The sequence below is a fragment of the Triturus cristatus genome, chromosome 4_2 (assembly GCF_964204655.1).
Source record: "Triturus cristatus chromosome 4_2, aTriCri1.1, whole genome shotgun sequence".
Lineage (NCBI taxonomy): Eukaryota > Metazoa > Chordata > Amphibia > Caudata > Salamandridae > Triturus > Triturus cristatus.
Window position 1 is genome coordinate 502,828,375 of NC_140586.1, and position 27,294 is coordinate 502,855,668.

At 43.1% G+C, this 27,294-nt stretch overlaps 1 protein-coding gene across 1 annotated transcript in view; it reads left to right on the forward strand.

The window, feature by feature from the left end:
• Nucleotides 1-27,294, forward strand: part of LOC146834616 (atrial natriuretic peptide receptor 1-like) — a 961,499-nt gene that overhangs the window by 326,216 nt on the left and 607,989 nt on the right. Inside the window, exon 11 of the mRNA XM_085602083.1 lies at nt 25,149-25,235. Within this exon, the coding sequence (XP_085458209.1) occupies nt 25,149-25,235 (87 nt within the window). The remainder of the gene's footprint in view (nt 1-25,148; nt 25,236-27,294) is intronic.

The window sequence follows — 27,294 nt, forward strand, 5'->3', positions numbered from 1 at the left end:
GCCTTTACGGCTGCTTATGACGCCTCACCCCCAGCACCCCCTTCGGCAGGCTCAGACACGTCAGAGTTTCTGAAATCTTTCTCAACCAAACTTACTACAGTCTTTGACTCTCTAATCCCGGTAAAAAAGTTTGGTCCGCCAAACAACGCAAGTCTGCCCCATGGTATACAGAAGAACTCAGATTAGAAAAATCAAGGTGCAAAACCTTAGAGAGATACTGGAGAACAAGCCATACTGTCGCGGATCAAAGGACTTATAAACTCTCTCTGACAAAATATCACCAGAATATAAAATCAACAAGGAAGGTGTTTATACTACAACAAATTGACCAAGCTACCAATTCTACTAAAACTCTTTTTAACATAGTTAGAGATTTTACTAATCCACAGGCGTGTAGATTGCCTCAAATCGAATCTCAAACACTATGTGACTCCTTAGCAACTCATTTCGAGGAAAAAAATCAATCTAATCTACGATAACTTCGCCCTCACACGAACTCATTTTAAATTCACACCCAAAAGTTATACCGAACCCAAATTACAAACTTCAAATACGCTCAGCCAATTCGAACTGCTATCCATCAAGGAAGTACACTCCTTGCTTGCATCCGCTAAGTCAGGGTCACCCAGTGACCTATGCCCCCCGAGGGTCATGGCCACTATAGCACCATGCTGCGCCTCAGAAGTCTGAACCATATTCAACAGCTCTATAGAATCAGGCACCATCCCTCCCAGCTGGAAGGAAGCCTTCGTCCGCCCGATCTTGAAAAAGCCAACGGCTGACCCCTCACATTCGCTAACTATCGGCCAGTATCACTGCTACCGCTATTGGCGAAATCACTAGAAGCAGCCATAAATAAACAGCTGAACCACTATCTCGAAAAGAACGATCTCCTTGATCCTTCTCAATCAGGCTTCAGACCGAGCTTCAGCACGGAAACTGCGATCCTTGCGGTTGCAGACTCCCTGAGGCTAGAAATAGATGCGGGAGGATCAGCTATTCTGGTCCTCTTAGATCTCTCCGTGGCATTCGACACGATATCTCACTCCAGGTTGCTAGAGAGATTGAGATGTTGTGGAATCAAAGATTTAGCACTGAAATGGCTTCAAAATTTCCTGACAGATAGGAACCAAACAATTATGCTTGGGCCATTCAGATCTAATAAACTTAGTCTGGATAAGGGTGTCCCGCAGGGCTCATGCCTGAGCCCTACCTTGTTTAACCTTTACATGTCCCCGCTGGCCAAAATAGCTGAATCCTGTGGGTTCGAGATTATATCGTACGCGGACGATACCCAGCTTATTTTTAAAATTGATACAAATGCAACGGCAGAAAATTCTCGTTTCGCCGCAGGTATGAATTCTATCTCTAACTGGATGACAGAGAACCTTCTCCAATTAAACCCCAGCAAGACGGAAATCTTGTTAGTAGGGAAAGCCTCTCTCTTCTGGTCCACAGAATGGTGGCCTAAGGAGCTTGGAACTGCCCCGATCCCGAAGCAAACTGTGAAGAACCTGGGGTTCACACTTGACCGGGCTCTTTCAATGAAAGATCATGTGTCGACTATTACCAGCTCGTGATACTATGGCCTGCGTCTGCTGCGGAAGATGCTTCCCTACCTCCCCATTAAGCACCGTAGAACGCTAGTACAGGCCATGGTCACCTGTCGTCTCGATTATGGCAATGCGATGCTCGCCGAACTCGGCCCTTCCCTGCTAAGAAAACTGCAGGTTATCCAAAACACGGCTGCCCGGATGATTCTGGACCGACCGGCGGGCTCGCCCTCAGCCCCTATCTTATCAGAGCTCCACTGGCTCCCAATCAAAAAGCGTTCTCAGTTTAAGACCTGTTGTCTCACCTACAAAGCCCTGAACGGCCTAGGCCCCAAATATTTGATGAACAAATTAATAAAAAAGACCTCAACTGTTAACCTACGGTCCAATGCTATGGAACTGTTAAAGACTCCCAGAATTTGTCTCGTCCGATCAGGGGCAAAGTCCTTCTCTTGCCTTGCTCCGCGCTACTGGAATGCGCTCCCTAAGTCCATCAGGAATTGCCCCTCCCTCGCGACCTTCAGGAAAAAACTGAAAACCTTCTTATTTCTGACTCCCTAATGCTTGACAGGTTGCTCCTTTCCCTCCTGCCTATCTCAGTGAACGACAATGCAAGCGCCGAGATGCCCCCGGGTGAGTCGTGCGCTATAGAAATATTCATAACATAACATAACAAATGGTGAATCTGTAATTTAGCAGGCGTGTCTATACTCTTAGTAAATTGTAAATACCGCCAGTGTTGACACACTGAGGTCTGAGGCCTCTGTTTGTTATGAAGTAAGGCCCAGTCTGGTGGTTCAGGTCAGTCCTTGTGAGGGAAACTGCTGAACTTGTTTTTACCATGCACTTTGAAAGTATTTTCGCCTTGATGCAAGAAGAAAGTTGGATTGTTTTACAAAACATGCTTGATTTTTGTATATTGCTGGACTGGTGATTGTTTTATTTTGCACTTTGAAAGTATTTGCACTTTTTCTTTTGCTTTACCAACTACAGTTTGAATAGATTGTCATTAGGTACTTGCTGATATGGTTTGTTTTTATTCTACATGCAGTGTTATTTATGGTGTTGCTTGCACTTGTCTGTAATACGTGTACCTTAAATCTTGTATTTAGCATTGTTTACACTACAGAAATGATAAATTAGAATAGACAAACATCTGCATCAGTGTTCTGAAGCATCCAAACAGTTTTCTTCCTCAGCCTTGTTTGCCTGCCTGTTTTGCAGTGCTTACTAACAAAGACATTATGATTAAAATTGCTTCCTCAGTTCACATTATTATCATGCACAACCCTTGACAGTCGCTAGTGTGTGGCATGCAGATAATTCACCAGTCTATTTCTCTTGACTTTCGCAGGATACTGAGTTATAGCTTGTGTACTTCTCATGTTTATTGTCAGTCGAGTTTTTATGGAATTGCAGGTTTGGGTTGGTCTTTCGAAGTTTCAAGGTATTGTCAATTCTATTTCAGACCCTTCATAGTTGTTCTTTGTTCTTCAGCCAAAGGCAGTTCCTGAGACAATAGGATCACTCCTTGGCATTGTTCTGATTGCTGCCTCAGTTAAATAATCCGTTTTTGACAGTATTGATACAAATGGCTTAGATTGCATGTTAAGAGTGTTTCCCACTTTCTCATTGGAACTTATAGAAAGACAATATAGAGGCATTTCATTGGAGATTTCAAATCAAAATATGCTAGATTTCTGGGCGGTAGGGCAAAGTGGTAGATGGTGGTACGTGCCGCCGGGGGAGGGGGGGCCCCCTCCATGTGCTTTGCAGGGGGCCCCCTCAAGTTTCGTTACGCCACTGCAGCAGTGTAATTCAGCTCTTTCAGAAAGTAAATTCCTTCAGTACCAGGAAAAACGATGGCAAAGTAAGCTTTGGGAGACCTCAATAACGAGACCAATGTTTATTTTTTATATCGGCAAGAACCCGCCAGCTCTTCAAACATAAAGTTTTACAAAAACCAGAAGAAAACAAAACAAGCATTGTGAAAGCCAAAAGGCTTTTAGCCACCTTCGGCTCTATTGACTTTGCTTGTATTGCTCCTGCAGCTTCTATTTTTGCCCAGAGACCAACAATAACAAGAGCCGTGGCAGAGGTAAGAGAGGAGTAGCCAGGGGTAAAAGATATTAGTCCCAGCTACCCCTTATTGACGTGCATGGGTCGTGTGTAGTACCGTCGCTTCTAAAAACGCAGATACTTTTGTGAGACACGCGGCTCGGTTATTATTGTCCTTCTCGAGCCCTGACTACAACTGAGGTGAACTCTTTTCCATGACTTGTGACAATCTGTTTACTTTTGTGACATACAATGTTTAGGAATCCAACCATGTCATTCTACGCACAACTGTTGACACGAATAACTTCTATTTCAATTGAAAGCATCACTTCCTGTCATGCTTCTTCCGCACAGTTTTTAAAACACATAAACACACGGAAATACTTAAATGGTGTTTGCTCACGAGTGGTGTTACTGTGCAACCGCTGCTGTACACTGCGTGTTTCTGAGGTAAATCTGTACTGGGCCGAACAGTGGGTTCTCACCAAACTACGGGGACCTTCATGGAGCGGGCAGACCAGCGGGCCGAAAAATGCAAAGTAAACACTTTTAATAACACGATAAACAAAACCGACCTTTCACCAGACTTTTATTACCACGACTGTTTAAAAATCCTGAGTGTGTGTGTGTGTCAAGACAACATTATACTGTATACAGTTCTGCAGTTCCAAAGAAAGTATCTCCCAAAGGGCATGCCTTCTACCATTTCATGACATAGACGAAGTGGACTGTGGCCTCCACAACTGAAGTAGCCTGTAATTCTGCCAAGCACTGACACATATTCATGCAATATGCAGAGATATCTATCTGCCTTATATGACTTTTTTGTTTGTCTGTCTATACAAGTTGTCTGTTTTTTCAAATACCTGTCTCATGCCTGCTTTTGTCTGTCTTTTAATACCTACCTATCTCTGTCAACTTAAACAACCTAAACATCAAACCAACTACACATCTACCGATCTCTTTATCCAACTTCTATCTCTAAGTCATAGAAATATACATATATCTGCAGGTATTGGATTTGAAGATAGATTTAATTACCAAGAATATTTTGCATGCATGTAATGCTGATGTTAGTGGATCATGAACCCTGATGTTTAAGCTCGGAGGCATGGAGAGATAAAATATTGCCTTCTGGTTTTTTTATTTTGCAATAATTTTTTACAATCTACAGAGGTTTTTATTTCTGGTGCAGTGCTGCCCACTGAGGCTGGCTGTTTTCTCAGCCACAAATACAGGGTGCAATTTTTGTGGGTTTGTGTGAGATGCAGATAGTCTTGTATAGACATAGCGGGCTATACCGGCCATTAAAGGCCCACTCTAGCATTAAAGGCCAATGGCCTTTAACAAGGGAGCTGGCCTTTAATGGCTGGTATAGCCCATTACCGAGGGTATAAGGTTATTAGAGAATTCTCTCCCTAGATGGTAGAATGTTCTAATTTGTAAAACAAAGGCCTCATGGAGCATGAGGGTATTGAAATCCCCTCAGCGTCTATGAGGCTTTTGTTCACAGCAACAGTTGTGAAAGGAAAACATTGGAATATTGATGCTCCGGGCTTTCACCAGCCATTACAAGCCTGGTGCATTCCATTGTCTTCAATGGAGCATCAACATTCCAATGTTCTAATAAAGCCTTATAGCCCGCCGTAGCGGGCTATACCGGCTATTAGAACATTGGAATGTTGGCAGCTCCATTGAAAACAATGGAGTGCTCCGGGCTTATAATGACTGGTATAAGACCGGAGCGCCAACATTCCAATGTGTCTTTGTTCACAGCTCTGGCTGTGAACAAAGACTTCAGGGAGCCGGAGGGGATTTGAATCCCCTCGCGCTCCCTGAAGGCTCCGTTTTGTTAGAACATTCGGGCTCTAGTGGCAGAATGTTCTAATAGCCTTATAGCCCTTCGTAGCAGGGCTATACCGGCTTTTATAGTCCCGCTGCTGATGTTAAAGTCCCTCGCCTTCAGCTCGGGCCTTTAACGCTGCAGCGGGCCTTTAACAGACGGTATAGCCCGTTACGGCGGGCTATAAGGCTATATTAAAGACCCGCTACATCGTTAAAGGCCCGAGCCGAAGGCGAGGGACTTTAACAAAGCAGAGGGACTTTATTAGCCGGTATAGCCCTGCTACGAAGGGCTATAAGGTTATTAGAACATTCTGCCACTAGAGGGCAGAATTTTCTAACAAATAAAGCAAAGCCTTCAGGGAGCGCGTGGGGATTCAAATCCCCTCGGGCTCCCTGAAGCCTTTGTTCACAGCCAGAGCTGTGAACAAAGAAACATTGGAAGGTTAGAGCTCCGGGCTTATACCATTCATTATAAGCCCGGAGCACTCCATTGTTTTCAATGGAGCTTCCAACATTCCAATGTTCTAATATAGCCTTATAGCCCGGCTATAAAAGGCCCGCTGCATCGTTAAAGGCCCGAGCCGAAGGCAAGGGACTTTAACAAAGCAGAGGGACTTTATTAGCCGGTATAGCCCTGCTACGAGGGGCTATAAGGCTATTAGAACTTTCTGCCACTAGTGGGCAGAATGTTCTAACAAATAAAACGAAGCCTTCAGGGAGCGCGAGGGGATTCAAATCCCCTCAGGCTCCCTGAAGACTTTGTTCACAGCCAGAGCTGTGAACAAAGAAACATTGGAATGTTGGAGCTCCGGCCATACACCAGCCATTATAAGCCCAGAGCACTCCATTGTTTTCAATAGAGCTTCCAACATTGCAATGTTCTAATATAGCCTTATAGCCCGGCTATTAAAGGCCCGCTGCATCATTAAAGGCCCGAGCAGAGGGACTTTAAAAGCCGGTATAGCCCTGCTACGAAGGGCTATAAGGCTATTAGAACTTTCTGCCACTAGAGGGCAGAATGTTCTAACAAATAAAACGAAGCCTTCAGGGAGCGCGAGGGGATTCAAATCCCCTCAGGCTCCCTGAAGACTTTGTCCACAGCCAGAGCTGTGAACAAAGAAACATTGGAATGTTGGAGCTCCGGGCTTTTACCAGCCATTATAAGCCCGGAGCACTCCATTGTTTTCAATAGAGCTTCCAACATTCCAATGTTCTAATAAATGATAAAGTCTTGGAAGAAGAGCCAATGTATATCAATAAGTGATGTGGTTAGACTTGTTGACATCTTTGATGACACATATTGCAGCATGTAAGATTGATCTTTAGGCGGGTGCTTTACATCCAATTCTTTATGAGATTGAGGCAAGTTTTGCGTCACTGAATGTCATGAGTCATGAACATTTTCAGGCATAATTGAGTGTTATCAGTGTATTGTTGTGTCTCAGTGCTTCTACTTATGTGTAGCATTCCTGTAGGTTCCATGGAGAGTGTAAGGATTATGAAAGTGTACTTGCTGAAATCACTTTTTATGGCTATTATTTAAGCTCAAATAAATCAAATAACTGACACAATATCAAACTCAAAAATATTGAGATACAAAAATATTGGGCCAAAAATACCAATCACAAAAATTTCCTTTTTCTATACCTAGAACGGTAAGTACAAAAATATTGAAAAAAAAATCGTTTTACACTAATATCGAAAAAATATATACAATAATATAGGCTCTAATTATGATGTCAGGCGGAAAGCCATCTGACAGCTCATCGGAGGCTTTTGTTATATTCCATATAGGCACTAGAATATAGGCCTCGGTTAACTCATTACCCTTTACCTATATTCTCTCCCTACATTACACTTGTCACGGTTTACAGAGACTGACCTTTTAGCTAGATATTACACTGCATTCAGAATGCGGGTTTTCCCCATTTCAAATCTCATATATTATGCATGAGAGTTCTTGGAAGCACAGGAAGACTGCCATCTTTTGTATAAAATCTATGTACAAAGTTCATGCCCAACGTCATCCTTAGGCTGACACAGTAATACAGCAAGGTAGGACCGATGGGGAGACCTCTGGGTATATCTACATCGCATCTTGCTAAGATAGCTAGAGGAGACCGAGACTTCCCAGCCTACACACTGACCAGAGACGCTGAGGTTCCTGCATGCAGAAACTCAAGCTCGCAGTGATCTAACATCCCTCGAGGGGTGTCCAGTTCGAAATCAGGACGGGGTCTCACAGTCTCATTAAGGTAATGGGGTTGACTAGATCCTAGAGGGATTTTTTGCTTAACACCTACACCCATGCTAGGTACACTTAGGTACATCTAGTTAGGGAGGCTTCATAGGAGTACGCATCTTTTATCATGTGTTTTATATACTTGAATGTATTCATGATTTTAGTAAGATGGTAGAACTATTCCATCCTTTTACCTTCATAGTACAGTTAATCATTTATATCTTATACTGTCTAACGGTTGTTTCAGCACATCTAGTCTACACCAGAATACCAACTGTTCGATAAATGATTATTGAAAACGCCCAGCTTGTTTTTTTCGGTGTATCTCTCTGAGACAGACTAAGTAAGCATGAGTGACTGAGCGAAAAGTAGTATATTGTTTCCACGGTCCTGAGGGATCAGGGTTGTCATGTTCGATGGTTGCCAAGAACTCCTCTCTCCTTGGTAAGAGGAGAGTCTTGTGGCACTGTGAGCTAGTTGGTACAAAAAGGGCCAACATACCCGGTCGGGGTGATCAGAGTTCCTCTGACACCAATCCTACAGTGTATGTTGTCTAAACGGGCAAATCCTGTATATCCTCTATAGAAACAACACAACACTTTCAGCCTGACATCATAGGTTTCCGTCTGACCAACGTATTATGATACTGGTGGCCGGAAGCAAACCCGCAGGGGAATTCCGCTCCAACGAGCTCACAGAGCCCGTAGGGGTGGCGGGCAGAATTCTAATCCCAAAACGACAGCGGAACCATCCTCGGCTACACCGTTGGGGTTACAATGTCGATTTCCACCTGCCCTCTCATGGAAGTCCACCCGCCATGAAAAGGCCAGCAGAAAGTGACTTTGGGGGCCCCCTTTTTCCCTGGCCGTCCACTATGGGGGCTGGGCACCTAAACATCCTTTGAAAACATGGGGCCTCATTTATGTGTTTTGCCGTACGGCAGCGCAGCAGACCTTCCTGTTGCGCTGCCCTCCTGCAAAAGAAAAGGGCAGGAATGTGCCATATCTATGAGATATGGCGCATTCCTCTCCTTTTCCCCTGCAACGGCGCACAATAGGCTACCTTGCGCCAACACAGCCACCTTTGCGTCATGGTGCAAGGGTGCCTGCGTTGAGAGGCTTTTTCCTTTTTCTATGTGTCCTGCAGAATGCAGCACACATAGAAAAGGAAAAACAAGGAGAAATAAATATATTTCTCCTCGTTGTGACCCCCTGGGGAGGCAACAGTTTTTGAATCTGCCTCAGATTTAAGATTTCTCGTAAATCTGGGGCAGTGTCAAAATGCAATGGATGTTGCTGGGAACGCCCCCAGCAACACCCATTGCACGCCCCTTTATCACAGAGAACTGCGTTAATGGGAACAATGCTTACGAGGCAGCATTAAGCCAAATAAAATGGCTTAGTGCTGCCTCATAAATATGGAGCAGGCTCCAGAACCACCACTCTTGTCAGGGTAAGCTAGATACACAATAAGATAATGTGTCCTCACCAACTGGTATGTTGGAACAGAGCAGTCAGGCTTATCTACAAAGGCAATGTGTAAACTATTTGTACAACACACACACAGTAACAAAGTGAATACACCACAAAAAGGCTCCAAGCAGATTTAAAGAATTAGAGAATATTTGTCTCAGCAAAATAAGACCAAAACCACAAAAATCTAATCAGTAGAAGTTGAGATATCTATTTTTAAAGAATAAATGCTAAAACAGGGCTTAGAAGTCAAAAGCGCTAAAAGGTTACTGGAGGTCACGTAGACTGGGGTAAATCCAAAGTTCAGGCCGACCACAATCGAGGGAAGGCCGGATACAGGACTCAGACAGGTCCTGCTAACAAAGTACCTTGAATGGAGCAAAATGTCGACGCTGAAGACTCGAGGCAAGGAGTCTAGGAGGAGTGTTGCTGAACCATGGATAGAAGCGAGCATCGGAGCCCATCTGCGCCATCAATGGGAGCTTCGGTGTCGAACCCCTTTGCGATGTAGGCACTGCGTCAATGTCAAGCCGTGTCGGTTGTAATATCGCTGTGACCGAGTGCCCGCTGCTTCAGCATTGAAGGCGATGTGTCGGTACCGATTGGTGCAGTCACCGCTGTGGTGACGTCAAGGTGGAAAAAGCTACAAGAACCCACTTCTGAGATCCAGAACATGAAGGAGGTACCCTAGGCAAGGGTAGGACTCACAGAAGGTCCAGAAGCACCAGCAGAAATGTAGGATGCCTTTTATGTCCCTGAAACTTCAGAAAACAGGACACAAGCCAGTTAGCCCTTGGAGATCACTTGGAGGGAAGGCAGAGTCCTTCCAGTAGAGTCAGGAAGCAGCAGGCAGCAGGGCAACAAGAAGAAAAACATTCCTTTCAGAAAAGCAGCCCAGTTGAGTCCTTTAAGCAGCACACCACTCCTTCTGGCAGGTTCAGTTAAAAATCCAGAAGTGTCTGATTTTAAGGGGTCCGAGACCCAGGGGCATATTTACAATAACTGGCGCATCCCTGCATATCAGCAGGAATGCGCCAGTTATTGTGCGCCACAGCTCCACCACCATGGATGTGCCGCATTTACAATGCGGCGCACCATGGGGCAAAAACAGCAAGATGCGTGACGCATCTGTGTCATAAAAGTGGTGCATTGCTGGAGTTGCGTTGCAAGCGCGACGCAGCTCCAGCAATGCTCTGGGGGGCCCTATCTTGTGAATGCTGCGTCAATTCTTACGCCTGCTTCAGGCAGGCGCAGGGTTTTGACGCAGCATGGGCCTAAAAGTGACTGAGTGAAATTTTGTAGATTTCACTCAGCCACTTTTAGGAAGCGTTCCTGCGATGGAACGCCCCCCCCCCCTGCGCAGGAACGCCTAATTCTGGGCTTTACAACGTGACGCATCTCCCAGATGCATCACGTTGTAAGTACCCCACACCATGGCCCAGGATTTGCGCCGCCGCTGCGTCACAAAAGTGACGCAACGGCAGCGTAAATGAGGCGCAAGGGGCTTGTAAATCTTCCCCCCAGTACTTATACCCAAAAGTGCCTTTCATGTTGGGCCTGACTTGAAAGGGTCTCTATGAAGTGCACAAGGATCCCTTTTAACCCAGTCCTGTCTGCCAGGCTAACCCTGGTGTGTAAAGCAGTGCTTTGTGTGTGGGCAGGACACTACCTATTAAAGTGTAATTGACAGCCCCTCCATTGCTCCCTGCCCAGGAAGTCCCATAACAATACAGATCAATGCAGATAAGTACTCAGAATGCAGATGAGTCTCACCTTCCTGTGTTTGTCTAGATGGAATGCACAAAGTGTAGCTGTCGTCCAGGTCAGACGTGTATTGGAGACAGGCTATAAAGCACACAGAGTTATAAGCACTGAGAAAATGTCCACTTTCTAAAAGTGGCATTTCTAAAACAGTAATGTGAAATCCACCTTCACCAGTATGGAGGATTTGTCATTACCATTACCACTGCATAAAACATGAAAAAGCTACTCCTCTCTGAACACAAATTACAGCTCGAAAGTGTATTAAGGAACTCCCAATGCTAGCCAATGAGTGAAAAACAAAATAGGCTGTTTGTCACTGCCAGGACATGCAAAGCACAAATGTACATGAATGGTTTCCGCGAGGAGCAGAGTCAATACTAATTTGCATACCTCAGGTCTCTGTTTGGAGTGGCAGAGAGGCCAAAATGTTGGGTTAAAATGCTATCCAGAGTGGTTGCCAGTGGTTTAGATTATTTGCAAGTAATCCTCTCCTCTCCTTTTGTGTGTCTCATGTGGTGCCCTAAGTGACTAAAGGTATACTCAAATAGGGGTCCTTTGCTTGCTGTGCCACTGACAAGTGCAAACATGGTTGAAAATAGTCTGGTGTTGATTGCATTTTTTCTGGAGGGAGTCTTGCCCCACAGGTAGACTATTTGCAAGCATTCCTCCCTTTTGTGTGTTAGGTGTGAAGTACATCCTATATATGAAACTGATTTAATCAGAAGATTGGAATTATACCGCAACCTGGAAAAACAACTATCATCAATGCTACCAAACTTCAAAAGAAAGTTTAACAGTTTACAGTAGTATGTACAGTAGAAATTATAACAGAAACACATACTTATCCTTTATAGGACGGCTTGTTTTCATCTCTTACATGGATGCTTTACAGACTGCCATTTGTATCCTCTATAATACTTGCATTTCAGATTTTCTTATTAGACATTTCTCACTGAAGTTTATTCTCCAAAATAGTATGCTTTGTTATTTTCATGAGTTCAATGGCAAAATCATTTGCCCCAGAGATACTTCTGGTTGTGCTTCTCCTAATGCACATTCACGAAGGACGTATATATAACACGGCTAAATAGTGAACAAAATATGCATGTACACTTGTGCACTGCACAAAAGAATATATAGATCACTTATTTAAAGCTGGCAATGGGTATGTATGTATTAGCATAAAGGATCTGTTGGTTAGGTTGAGTGATGCAGCTATGTCTATCAGTGATATTAGCTAACCTGTTATCCTACTACAGCCAGCCTTTCAAAGAATGAGGCAGGAAGTTCAAATAGAAAAATATCTTGAGTGTTAGGCCTCTATGAGCAGAGGTGCAAGCAGAGTCCTGACAGCTCCTTGTTTCATGTTTGTGGGGGTCCCCACAACCATTGACTTTTGAGGGTCACCCAACCTATTCTCAAGGAATTAGCAATTCAATTATGTCGGCCCTCATTACAAGTTCAAGGATAAATTTTGATTCCTGTGCGAAAAGGTGTTTCCACAGGGATCAGAATTATGAGTTATGTAAATATTCTATGTCAAGACTGGAGGCAAGGATTGCTCTGCCTTTCTTCGTTTTATTTTCAAACAGCAACCATAACATCGTAAAATGTATTGAACTACCTTTCCCATGAACCTCAGGGAAAGTAAGAAAAAGCAGCAAACAAAGTCCAGCCAATGGCAGAACAGACCATGGTATACAGTCCTTGCTCTCTGTGTGCTATCCCACTTTCTTCGCTGCTCCACAGCCCCTCAGATAAATACCTGGGTTTCCACTGGGCTCTCGACCTCTTGAAAGAGACAGGTGCCTCTCTGCTCCGCTATTGGCGTGCCCCATCAGATGCTCCGACTTCAAAGGAACACCTCACCCAAAAGCAGAGCCTGCTATTTCTCCCTCCAAGCATGGAGTCTGACCACTCTTCCCAGAAGTTTGTAAGTGACAGCAATAAATGTAAAAATACGGGCACTGACACAGGCCCCCTACCCTGTAAAAAATGTAATAAAAGGGTGTACATAGTGTCCCAAGGTATCAACCCTCAGGGCCCCACGGCCTCCTATGAAAGAAAGCATACTACTGGTCAATGCAACATATAAATCCATCCATGTAGGCCAACAATACTTCCCTCCTTGAGAGGAGGAAATACAATCTTTAACCATTGGATGATGAGTTCTGTGACGTGGTGTATTACGACCTTTCACACAGAACGGTTACCTGTACCCCCCTAACTCCCTACGAGAGGATATTGCAACAGCTGGATCAAATCTGTCACAAACCCCCCTTCTCGATGGTAGACATCAGTGAACTCTTGGTCTCACAATCTCGGGGTCTGCCATGAGCGCCGCCTGCCAATGCAAAAGGCAAACATGACAAGGTCATTGACATAGATGCCTTTGAGAGGCTTAAAAAGGCTTTCCTCTTCTGCAGTACATCCCCTTCTGGGGCCCCCCACTACTATCCCCTCATGGGGGGCCACAACACGCACAGGTGATTATGGTCCGGGCCCCAGCAACTCCCCAACACCGGACTCTGACATGAGCGACTCCCAAGATGATTCAGATGTTGACCGGGACTACTCCAGGCACTGGCTCCCTTCCACAGAGCAATACCCGCTCCTGCCCTGTCCAACCATGCCACTGATGGTCTTCCAGGGGATAAATTAGACACTGAGGACCTGCTCCATCCCCGCTTTTCAGTATTGCTCTCAGTGGCAAAAGTGGTCGGCTATGTGGCTGGCATGCTGAGGAAGCCACTGGATGAAGGAATCTGCAACCGCCTGAGGGCCGAATGTCCCCTTCCTTCCCTTGAAGGCAAGGTGGCTCTGACCCTGGAGCTAGACTCAAAAATGGCTACCTTCCTGGCCAAATACATCCGTCACCCATAGAAGGATATAAGCCACTCCTGTCACTCCTTCCAGGTCAATCTCCTGGATGTCACGGCCCTTAATAAAGATCTTCGATATGGCTGAGGAAGCCAAGAAATCAGGGTTCCTCACACCAGATTGTCCTCTCGAGCTGGGCCAACTGGGTTATAAACCTGCAGGGTAATGCCAAGTGCGCTCTCTCCCAAAAATGCTGCTGGTTTATTCTTATCAATGTGGATCCTAAGTTTGGAGATCTCGCCACTTCTGAAGCAGGGGATGTAGCACAAGGGGTCTATTAGGTGGCCCAATCATAAAAGAACTGGAAAAATGTGTGGCCACGTTCAACTCCCTTGACAAATCCGAGGCCTCAATCAAAAGGATTTTCTACCCAAAGGTCTGCCAGCCGCATTACCTTCCAGCCCACCTCCCTGAAAGGCCAGGGCTCTAGGAAAGCTCAGTGGTAGAACACGGCATGATTCAGAGATTTCTTTCCCTCCAGAGAATGGCCACATCAACGTGTGTCAAGAGACAACCCAAGAGGGCACAACACCCATGGAATGGTAAGTCCAACATTTCTTCTCATGTAAGAGTTGAGAGCAGGCTAGCATGATTCGTGCACACTTGGCGAGAGCTCACATCTAATGTCTGGGTGCTGCAAACAATGCACGGTTTCTAGACAGAGTTCTACAACTCCCAGTTCCAACCTTAGCGTCCACAGCCCATCATCGCCTTCTCAAACACTGTGCCTCACTCATAAACCAGGAGGTATTGGCGCTACTTGCGAAAGGGGCCATCTCCACATCAGTGTTACGCTGAGGGGGCTTCCTCTCCAACCTGTTCCTAGTGGAAAAACTGGATGGAGGTCAAAACCCCATCATCAATCTCAAGGAGTCCAATGAGTGGCTGTATTCTACCACTTTGTCTTCAAGACTGGCAGGCAAGACTGGACCTCAAGGATGCTTACCTCTCGATCCTCATCCTCACCGTAAATTCCTGCCGTTTCAGCGAAGGGGTCTAGAGATCGAATTGATGACTCTCCCCTTCAGTCTGTTTTTGGCATCCTGGAGTTTCACCAAGGTGCTCAAACCAGCAATGGAACACTTGAGGACCAGAGGCACCTGCTTTATAGTCTACCTCAACGATATCCTTCTGATGGACGAATCGGAACATCTACAATATGAGGTCTCTCTCCTAGAATCTCTGGAGTTCATAATACATGCAGAGAAATCCCATCTTGCAGCTACTCCGCGGCTAACATTCCTAAGGTTCCCATCAACTTCAAGGCAACCACCCTGAGTCTCCCACCGAGGAAGATGGCGAAGATCACGCAGACGTTGCGCAAGGCCTTATGAGAATTGATGACAGCACTCTGCGAGATTGCGAGAGTGGTCGAGGATCTCTCATCGTCCCTTCAGGCTATATTCTCTGGGCCTTTGCATTATCAAGCCATGCAGTGGCTGAAGGCATTCCATCACAGAAGGGGTCTCTCGTACACCTGTGCCTCTTTCACGAGAGATCAAGGAGGAGATACAGTGGTGGCTAACCCACATGTATTCCTGGAATGGGAGAACTATCTTCTAGTGCAGCGCGGATCTGATTATCGAGTCGGATGCAAGTAGGATAGGCTAGGGTGCCTGCTGTGAGAAATTATCCACAGGAGGAGGTTTATCATCCCAAGAACTGGAACTCTAGATAAACTGCTTGTGCTGTGTGCTCCTGAAAATAGATGATGTGTTCGCTGTATGATATTTCAATTGCCTGGGGAAACAAAATCCAAGGCTCTCTTGCATCTGGCCAGATACTTCTGGGTCTTCTGTCTAACCCACAGGATATCGGTGACAGCAGAACATATTCCAAGCTCTTCAAACAATGCTGTACATTCCAGTCATCTGCAGGACGCCAGCATGGCAGCTTGACTTCCATATATTTCGACTGAAGGCTCAACCCAATACCAGTGGCATTGGATGTATTTCTCCAAGATTAGAGCAAGGAGAAGGGCTATGCATGTCCCCATTTCTCACTGATAACCCGCATCTCTGTGCAAGTGAGGAGACAACAGGCTGACCTAGTCTTAGTGACACCCTCAAGGAGACCTCTTTCCCGATCCATCAGGGAATCCCCACAAGATGGTAGAGGATGTCACCTTACGCTTTATGGCGTGGAGGATTACAGGAGACAATGGCAAATCGCAGGACTTTTGGAGCAATCTCAAATACTCCTCTCTAAGACCTGGGCATCTTCCACAGTCAGATAGTACAAATCAGCCTGAGCTCGATGGCTGGGTTGGTGCATGCAGAGGGACATGGATCCTGTGAGGTCAGACCTTGTCGAAGTCCCGAATATTCTTTCAAAGATGGCATCATGAGGTTTGGCTTATAGGTCAGTAGACTCTTTCCATCAGCCATATCAGCAGACCATGACCCCATCTGGAGTTTCCCCATGGGGGATCATCCCTTGGTGCGGAAGTTAATGAGAGGTATCCCTCTAACTGTTCCTCCAGAACCTAGATAATCATCCCTTTGGGATGTTAATAGAGCTCTTAAGCTATTCCTCGTTTGGCAAACAACCAACATCTTTCGAGGGTAGAGGTATCAGGTAAGCTGGCTGTGCTTCTCTGTTTGATCTTCTATAGAACATTGTCAGCTGTTCGGGCTCTAGCCATTCCAGGTAGAAAATTTACGCCAGAGGGGGATACCTTACATAATTCTAGGTATACAAAGACCAATGTTAAGGTGATATCTTACCCTTCATTTGTTGACAACCTGAAGTTATGTGTAGTACAATGCTGTGAAGCATATAGGGATGTGACAGAGGAGCTGAAAACTCCAGGACAGAGAAAACTGGTCATTTCCTTAAAGACACAATTTAAGGTGGTGTCCTCCCTGACTATTGCCCGATGGGTCAGATGGGAGATGATAAAAGTAGAAATTGATACCCAGACCTTTGCGGAACATTCAGTAAGAGGTTGACCTCTTAAGACCTTCAATTTGGATGCTCAGCTGGAGGATATTTTGAATGCCGCCAACTGGTCCTCCGATTCCACTTTTGAAAGATTTTAGTTCAAGCCGGTGCTGGATATGGCTTCCCTGGTTGTGAGTTAACTTTTTTTTTTGTTGTTTAAGAATTTTATTGAGTTTTCAAGAAAAACAACATAAAAAAAAAATACAATCATTCACAAAATAAAAAATCGTATATACAAATTGCAAAAAGTCAATAAATATAGAAATACCATAAATGAGAAAACAGTATAAGGAAAAAGAAAAGACAAAGAGGTAGGAAAGGGGAAAGAAAAATAAAAGAGGAGAGAAACAAGAAAAATAAATAAATAAATAAATAGATAAATAGAGAATGTCCTAAGACCACATAAGATAATAATAACAAGGCGATTTAGGGCATAGGCGCATGTGTAGAAAGATAAGATGTAAAAGGTAACCAGAGAATATCAGATTTAATTTTTTGAGAGAGGAGAGAAGAAGAGACATTGGCAATCCTATGTTCATCACAAATAAAATTCCACCACAACAACGAGGATATTTTCGAATTGTCTTTCCAAGATGATAAAATAACTTTAAATGCCAATGCAATAAAAAGATCAAACAGTAAAGAAATAGAAGTGGAGTTATCTACATCAGGTGACGAGGAACCTAGAAAAACATTATGAAATGATAATGTAAGATTACATTTAAAAATACTCATGCAAGTAGACCAAACAGATTCCCAAAAAGTCAAAACATTGGAACAATCATATATTAGATGTCTCAAAGTGCCGGTATGCTTGGAACAAGACCAGCATAGTGGAGACGAGGAAGGGGAGAACTTGGATATACAAACAGGGGTAATAACAACTCTATTGTAAATAAAATACAAAGATTGGGTTATACGAGCAGCAGTAGAAACTTTAAATAACTTAGACCATAATTTATCCCAAACAGAGATAGAGAATGAAAGGGACAAATCTATTTCCCATGCAAGTTCAATAGGAGATTTAGGTCTTTCATTTATATGCAACAACAATAGTTTATAAACAAAAGAGGCTTTAGGTCTATGCACTGGAAATTGACTGTATAAAGGTGTTGGAGGAGTAAGAGACGGTAGGGTAGCAGGAAGGTCAAAGGAGGCTAACTGTAATTGCAAAGCAGTGGAAATTAAAAGATATTCATTAAGAGAAGTATCGGGTAAATGAAAACGTGATTGCAAATCAAGGAAGGGAATAACAGAGTGTTGGAAAATTAATTGATGTACAAAAATAATACCCTTCTCCTTCCAATGTTTGTAGTAGAATGATTTACCCTTATATTTGAGAAATTTATTATACCAAATAGTAGAGGATAAAAAACATTGAAAAGGAGTTAAACCATTGGTGAACATATTATACATTAAATTTTGGGAATATTTTAAAATAGGGTTATTAGAGATGAACGTACAATTAGACATATAAATTACATTCTGAAAAGAAAAATCCTTTAAAGAGGAGTGTTCAAAAACAATCCATTTAGGTATAGGGGTATCAGCAAAATCAAACGATAAAGCAAAGGATTGTTTAATTAGAAAGGCTGAATGATATGCTTTAAAGTCGGGAAAACGTACTCCACCTTCAGACTTAGGTCGTTTAAGTTTTGTAAGAGCAATACGTGGGTGCTTCTTATTCCATAAAAATTTCATACAAATAGAATTAATTTGTGCAAAATATGAAAAGGGAATTCGCATAGGCAACATAGACAAAGCATAGAGGACATGGGGTACAATCATCATTTTGATAGTATCTAACCTACCCCACCAGGAGAGATAGAGGGGGGTCCAAACAAGGAGCAGAGATTGAATTTTAGTTATTAAAGCAGTAAACGTATATCTCATTGTGGTATGAAGAGAAGCAGAAAACCAAATACCAAGACATTTAATTTTTGTAGGGCACCAACTAAAATTAGTGTCATTAAACATATATTGATAACATAGCGAATTCAAAGGTAGAACTTCTGTCTTAGAGAGGTTTAATTTATATCCAGAAATACTGGAGTACAACCGAACCTCATCCAAGAAAGGGGGAAGGGAAATAAGAGGATTAGACATATATACTAATATATCATCAGCATATGCCGATAATTTAGTTTCTAAAGAATTAAGGGTGAAGCCAGATATATGAGAATTAACAGGAATGCGCTCAAGGAATGGTTCAAGGCAAAGAACAAATAACAAAGGGGAAAGAGGACAACCCTGACGTGTACCTCGAGATAAAGAAAACGATTTGGAAAAATGATTGTTTACAAAAATAAAGGCCCGTGGATAGGAATATAATATTTTAATATAGGAAATGAACGTCGGACCAAAACCAAACCATTGGAGGGTTCTAAACATAAATTGCCAATTAATACGGTCAAAAGCCTTTTCGGCATCTAGAGACAGCGCTGCAAGAGGAGTTTGGAATTTTTTCGCAAGAGAAATTATATTGGCAAACATTTGAGCATTATCTGCAGCTAATCTACCCTTAACAAATCCAACTTGGTCAGTCTTAACTAATAATGGAACAAGACTTTCAAGATGAGTAGCAAGAATCTTAGCAAATATCTTACAATCGTAATTAATTAATGAAATAGGGCGATAATTTTTACACAGGGAATGATCTTTGTCAGGTTTAGGGATAAGAATTATTAAAGCATCCATAAAAGATCCAGAGGCCCTAGCATCATCAATAAAGGAATTAAAAAGTGTCAAAAGTTTAGGAACAAAAATGGATGCAAAGGTAGAATAGAATTCAACCGAAAAGCCATCTGGTCCTGGTGCTTTTGATTTTTTTAAAGATTTGATGGCATTAGATATCTCTTGGGCAGTAATCTCACCCTCCAACGAGTTAAATTCATTGGGCAAAGATGGAGGAGAGGGAAGGCCCTTAAAAAAAATATCCATATTTTGATTAGAAGGATTCGTGTCATCAAAATAAAGTGATTCATAATATTCATGAAAAATATTAGCAATGTCTTCATCTGAGGACGCAAAGCATTTAGTGGATTCATTTAAGATGGGACCAATATTTTTAAATTCAGATTCAATTTTTAAGTAGTTGGCTAACATTTTACCAGCTTTATTTTGACCACCATGATATTTAGATTTAATTTTAAGGAGAATATTGCAGGCTTCAACTGTCGCAAGTTTGTTAAGTTCAGATTTGGCCTTAATCAACTCATGAAGTACCGAGGGTGATTTGGAGGTGAAATAATTATGCCCCAGTAATTTAAGCTGTTGTAATAAAGCTGAATATTTATTACGAGCAACATTCTTCTTCTTAGAAACATAAGAAATGGTAAATGCCCGAAAAGAGGCCTTAAAGGCATCCCAATTATTGGAAATAGAGGTTTCAATGGGATTGTTAAACCTAAAAAACTCATTAATAAAGGTAGTGGCTTCTGTAATGAAAATAGTATCCGATAATAAAATATTATTAAGCTTCCAGCGGCTGAATTTAGGGGTGTTTAACGAAAGATCCAGAATAGTAAGGACTGGTGCTCCTGACATGGAATGCAACATTTCCTAGCTTTTGTGATGGAAAGTTTGAATTCTATTAAGGATGGAGGGAAGCATTATCCCACCTGTAGGTCGGAGATTTATAATTACCAGTCCCCCCCACAACCCCAAGGATACAGAAAGGTTTCTTTAGTACACGTAACCTCATATCGGGTGAGTAAAAGTTCAAGTATTGGATGTTTTACCATACGGCCAATTATTAAGTTTGTTTGTTGTGGGACAATGTAGCCTTTACCATATGTAGTACATTGTTATGTTTTTCTCATGCATGAGAGCAAACTGATGGCGGATAATTCCTCCTTTAATATATGTTTTGTTTTCATAGGTACTGAATCTTCCAAGCAAGAATAACCAGATAGGATGAGGTGCTTAACGTCACATGAAGAAGAGGGATAGTAGAGAGTGAGGAACGGCTGTATACCCTGATCTGCGCTAGCACCGGCTAGGCTTTGTTTGCTGTTTCTAGATTCTTTCCCTAAGGTTCATGGGAAAGGTAGCTTGATAAATGTAATGATCGTATGGCTGCTGTTTGAAAATAAAGCAAAAATAGGCAGCATAATCCTCGCCTCCGTGTTCTTAATAGAATTGAAATTTTCCCTCACAAAATCTAGGAAATTGTGAATTATAATATTAGAACACCCTCACAGTTTTTCCCTTATAGATTTGCACCAGGTCAAACCTGTTGACATTTATTGGGTGAGAAGACCTGGAATAAGGGGCCAGATGTACGACCCGTTTTTGGAAAAACCCACAGGACCATGTACAAAACCTATTTATCGAGTCGCAATTTATTTGAAACTCGCTAAATAGGATTTGCGATTAGGAATTCCTAATTGCGACTCGCTACCGTATGTAAGAATGTTTTGTGACCGGTCGCAAAACACTCTCAAGTTACCACCTTCTTCAAGAGGGTGGTAATGCACTCGCAAATAGGAAGGGGTCCCCAGGGGACTCCTTCCCCTTTGCAAATGCAGGGGGAAATATTTTTTAGGGACAGGCAGTGGTCCCAGGGACCACTACCTGCCCTTAAAAAAAATGCATCCTGTTTTACTTTAAGGAAAACGGGCTGCATTTTTTTTTTTAAAACTGCTTTATTTAAAAGCAGTCCCAGACATGGAGGTCTGCTGAGCCCAGCAGGCCTCCATACCTGAGAGGGCCAGCCATTCTCAATGGGGTCCCAAATTGCGAGTGCCTCATTAATATTTATGAGGCATGCAATGTGTGACCCCATTGAGAATCGCTAACAGTGTCTCTGACACTGTTGCGACTCGCAATTGAGCGCAATTTGCGACTTGCAAAATGACATGGCCGTACATCTGGCCCAAGGTCGTTAAAAACGATTTTGCATGTTATGCTTCATTTTCAAATTGAAAACTCAGAATTAGGAGGTAAATATCTCACTATAAATGCCGCACCCTGTGATAATGGTAATGGTGGTAAGTGCCCCACCCAATTGTGCATAACTTATAATGAGGGCCTATGTTTTATCATATTACATTATGTGTGTACTATAGTATTGCTGTGTTGCTTTTTGTGATATACAGTGCTGTTTTACAGCAAACGTCGTAGGTAGAATTCACCTTTGCATTAGGTAATAAGGCGCTAAACAGTCCTAAAGTCCTCATGACAAGTATGCGTTTTTTGGTGCAGCGATACTCGGGAACCAGATTGCCCAATTCCATCCAGTATCCTACAGCATGTGAAAGGATATGGTGTCTGTTCATGAATTGTAACCTATTGTAATAAAGTGAAACCACTCCAGTAGAAATCTTCTATTCGTTTATTTATACCACCCCAGCTTCCAGTCAGCTGAATGGCACCTATGTGACAGTTGGAATGTTCAATTAATAGGGGCATTACATCATCAGGGAAGGGAAGCAACAAAGGGGGAAGGGAGGAAGGGGAAAAGCAGGAAGGGGAAAAGCATTTTTGAATACAAGGATTTAACACAAAATAAAATAGCTTAGTCCATAACCAATATACACATCAAACAATTATATAATGATATATACCAACAAGGTTCAATGAGTTAGCTGTAATAATATATTTGCTGCATGCAGATACAGAAAAGAGAAAAATGGTAAGGTGGAAGATAGTAAATTAATCAATCCATCACAAAATCCATGTGCCACTAGGTCCGAACATACTCTCCTTAATAGATTTCCATTCTGTACCCTGTCATCTGTCGCCACAGGCACTTGTTCGGGTAATAAAGGGCGGTAGCTGGTGGAACACCTAGAAATCTTATCTACTCTCCATGTTTGTCCATTTTCTAGAGTAATGACATTCCTACCAACACTTTTAATTTTCACAGGATGTGAAAACTTGCTTCCTTCCACAAATCTCTTCTCTGGCAATTTCACCTTTACCCATTCTCCTGCCTGGAAATTAGGGTTGTATTATGGAACCAGGCATGCATTTACCGCAGATACCTTTACAACACAGTCAATACAAACAATGTGTTGTTACCATGCATTCCTTTACCACGCAAGTAGTTACAACGACTTGCCTTAGGGAAGTGATGTATTTTGGAATAGTATAATTTATTATTCCAACTCCAGTCTGCGCAACAGTAGGGAAAGTGTTGGACTTAAAATCCAACACCAGTCCAACAACGCGTCCCCTAAAGCTAGTCATTGTAAAAACGTGCGTGGTAAAGATGCATGTGTTGTATTGACCGCATTGAAAAGGCAATACATGGTTCTGGCTGCGTGGAAAAGGCAGTTTCCTGGAAATTGGTAAAAGTGTGTGTGGTGATGTTGTGGGCACATTTGGTAACTACCCAACATGTGTGATAATCAGCTAAAACCAATATAAAGGTTTCTGTGAGGAACATAAAGTTTAGTGGGCCGATAATATCCAGTGCCAGTTTTGTCCATGGTCTACATGGTACCTCAACTGATGACAAAAAAGGTACATTGGTTTTAAGAGTTTTGTCACTGTTGGCACAGTCTACACAACCCTTCACCCCATTCTCAATCATAGTGTCCATGTAGGGCCACTAGTAGTCTGACCTAACTTTATTCTTTGCGAGATTATGCCCAAGATGGCCCTCATGAGCAAGGTCAATTATTTACTATCTCATTCCAGAGAAAGGATTATTTTTTTCTCCTCGACAGATAAATTGCCCGGAATCACTCAGTTCTAGTCTTACTTTCCAATACTTTGCAATGGTTTGGGGCAATTTATTTCCTCTGACAAGCAGGTAAGGAAGGAATGAAGCGCGTAGAGATGTAGTTGTGTGGCGGGTAGCTTGCGATCTGAAAGAGGTAGGTAGTTTAAATGCCTCAAAGTGGCCGGACTGCTGTGATAAACTTACGCTGAAGGAAGATGAGATCTCAATAAATTAAGTCAATGTCATAAATTAAATGTAAAGTCTCTGAACTTGCCACGTTGTAGTCAGGCTTGTGACTGGGCACAGTTTGGGGGTGGTGGTGTTGCTGTTCGCACGCAGCAATCATTGCCAATGTTGTAATAAAGTGAGACCACTCCAGTACAAATCTTCTAATCGTTTATTTACACCACCACAACTTCCTGTCAGCTCAGTGGCACCAAAGTGACATTTTGGAATGTTCAGATGACAGGGGCATTACATAGTAATAATAATTCCAGATTTGAAAAGCGTGACTTCTCACCCCTAAGGGTATCCAGGCGCGGGGGGCTTAAGTAAACTATTGCCCTGCACTCCAGAGTCATCCACGCTGGCCGCTGCACATCGAGGATGGGAAGCAACCACTGGGGAACGGATGAAGGAGGAAAGCAGGATGGGGGAAAACATTTTCGATAATAGGATATAACATAACCTTTGATGCACCAGATGTATTACCCATTTGCCCTGCTCGTATTGAACAACCCAGTGTGACTCAGTAGTATTTCCAAGCTCCTCGAATAGTGTTTACACTTTTTCTGAGTAAAATGTCAGGCTTTACTAACTGCTTTGCTCCCTAGCAGACACCTTTACTTCTTGAAAGCAGTGTAATGAATAGTCAGAATTCTGATCCCATTCAGTATGCTCTGTGCCTTGTCACAGGGACATGGTCTGTGAATCAGTGATTAGCAGGGTGTGTCATGGTGGAGTCTCAACTTTTCAAACTGTTTGAGGGGACCAGGGATTGTGGGTTTCACCATGTTCTTCGAAGGTACCGACTGCAGTGCGGTCAGCGGCGGCTCCTCAACTAAGGCGCAGGAGCGTCGCCCCACTGCTTTTCAGCAACAAAAAAGGCAAAATAAAATGACAATAACAAAGGCTATCATCATTTTATTTTTCCTTGCTCATGTCCATTCTGACACAACACAGCTGCAGGAAGCTTGAGGAGTGCTTCAAGTGTGCATGACAGTTTGGCCGGCTATCTAAGGCCGGCCAAACCGCCATGTGCACTTCGATCTCTCCACCCGAGCTATGCTGTACAGCCGAGGTGGAGAGCAAGCACCAGGTCGTAGTCCCATAGTGAGCGCCTAACTAGGACGATCACACTAGTCACAGCGCTGCTCTTACGCTGGGTAATGCCAGCATGAGACCAGCACCTGGAATGCCATAGGGGAGCCTGTAGCATGCCGCGAGTTCATGAGCAGAGGCCAGAAGAGCACCGGCACTGCAGATGGCAGGTAAGCATTTTTATATTCTTTTCCCCGCGCTGCCTCCCCGCGCTACCTCCCCTGCGCTGCCTCCCCCGCACTGCCATACCGCTTTAATGCCTCAGCAGCCGCCACTGAGTGTGGTACCACTTGAGTGTCATGTTCATAGGATGGAAATTTGTAAAAATGTTATGCAATGGTACGCTAGATTGTGCTGTGTAGCACACACTCAAGAAATGTTTCCCATCATTTTATTTGCAGTGATGGAAGAACTGTGGCAATCAAGAGCATAATGAAGAAAAACTTCACTCTATCAAAATCAATCAGGAAAGAAGTTAGGGAAGTAAGGTACTGTTTGTTTTCATTACATTGGTAGTTTGGATTCAGCTGAAGATTTTTATAACTACAATGTTCATTGTTTTTTTGTAACGGGAAATAAGATGAAGAGAAGCTGTTGTCAGTGTGCATGGATTGAAAATACATTTTGCTGATTTGCAAATCACCCTAATGTCCCTGCCGCCAATTTGGATTTGAGATTTTAGGCAGTGTCTGTTTCTTTGTTAGGTCTCACTTGATGGTACAGCTGACTGTCGACTCATTGTTACAAATTGTTTAAAATGTATATACAGTGGGCTTTGGCTACAACCTAAGGAGCACATGCTATTGTCTCTTAGAAGCATCATTCCGCTTTCCAGGAAGTTTTTCTATTGGAATGTATAGGGATCCATTTTACTTCTGAAAGAAAAGTATGATCGTCACACTGCCACAGTTAGTTCTTCACGTCCTTTTGTGGGCTGGTAGCAAGGCCTCTGCTGACTGAATTCCAGCCCGAATATTCCTGTGACACAGGGGATTGGTAGATTAGATTCTCACTTGCCTAACTCTTTGACTGCCTTTGAAATTATAAAAAGGCTCATACAATAGACTGGGATAGAACCATGTGTAGATTGGAGCTTACTATGGGCTCCTTCATGTGGCAATATACATAGAACTCATATTTTGATATCTCTTCACTTAGAACGGTGAGTCTATTCTGCAACTACTTGAGACTGGTAATTGCTCATGAATACTCTCTACTTTCTGTAACCGTTTGAGCAGACTGGTGACTACTTACTACTTTCCCTAACTATTTGAGCAGCCCGCCATGTCGAATTCATTGCCATGTGTTGCTACATCACAATGTGTAAAATACCACTTTTTAGGGGAGCTGCATCTGATACTTACCAAAGGAGTTTGGATTCTACAACTTGCATTAATGACTTTCTTATCGACTCATCTGAGCCTTGAAAAAGTCACTGTGTGACAAAACACGTGTTCACTGTACCGAAGGCCATAAGCTCTTATACAGACAATAAAATATACTTTTGTTTTGAAGAGCAAGTCCTTAACGTTTGGACCTCATACTAATTTGTAATACTGTTTGATTGCTTGGGTTTTCTTTGATAAAATGCCTTTGAAATTAGCTACATTTTCAAAATATATTCCCATTTCAATTTTCAAGAGATTACTATTTTTCAGGTTATTACATTATTTAAAGGGATTATTTTTTAGGAGCAATTATCATAGTTATAAAATAGGAGTCTGGCGTTGAAATTCATGTGAGTAGTGGAAAACTCAAAGAATTCACAGTGAAGTTGTGAAAACAAAAGCCGAGGAGCCACAAGGGAACATACTGGATACAGCAACAGCAAATCCTGATGCATGCCCTCTAAATAATGCCACAGAACTCTGCCATCTGTTTATGGGTGTTTCCTGTGGGAGAGGGATAACAGTGCCTGTATTCATCCATGTTTCAGTTCTTGTGGGTTTTGAGAGGTTTACTCACTTGAAAACGAGAGCTTCAGAAGCGTTGGTGTTGCTAGGAACAACAGGGACTACTGTTAATGTCCAAAGGCCATGCACAGCGGGCTGTGTAGGTTGGCCAGAGGGCATGGTCAAACATTTTGCCCTGTGCCCAGAGCTCACTAAACTTTGAACAATTTACTAAAGCCACAGAAAAGGTGCTCACACATGGGTCCAGAGCTCCCTGTACCCCTGGAACCAAGCTGCACCCTACTGAAGAGTCCAAAGAAGGCCAGAAATTGTGTGGAGTTTCTTGTGTTCCAGTTCAGAGGGGACCTGCTGGTCTGTTCCTGGCTGATTTGTGATTGGCTAGTTCTTGTCTGAGGTGCCATCATGAGCAAAAAAGTGATGGATTGGAATGTAACACAAGTCGTTACCAGTGGGCACCAGTAATTCAAGAATTCCCCCCATTACATGTTTGTATTCCACAGTATGGTAGGAGTACATAGAATGGGTGTGCAGGGAGCAGGGTACAGAGAGACTGCAGAGGGAATGCAAAGCACATGCAGGGCAGGCAGAACATGCACATACGTTCTCTAGGTAGTGTGGAAAGACACTAAGAGGG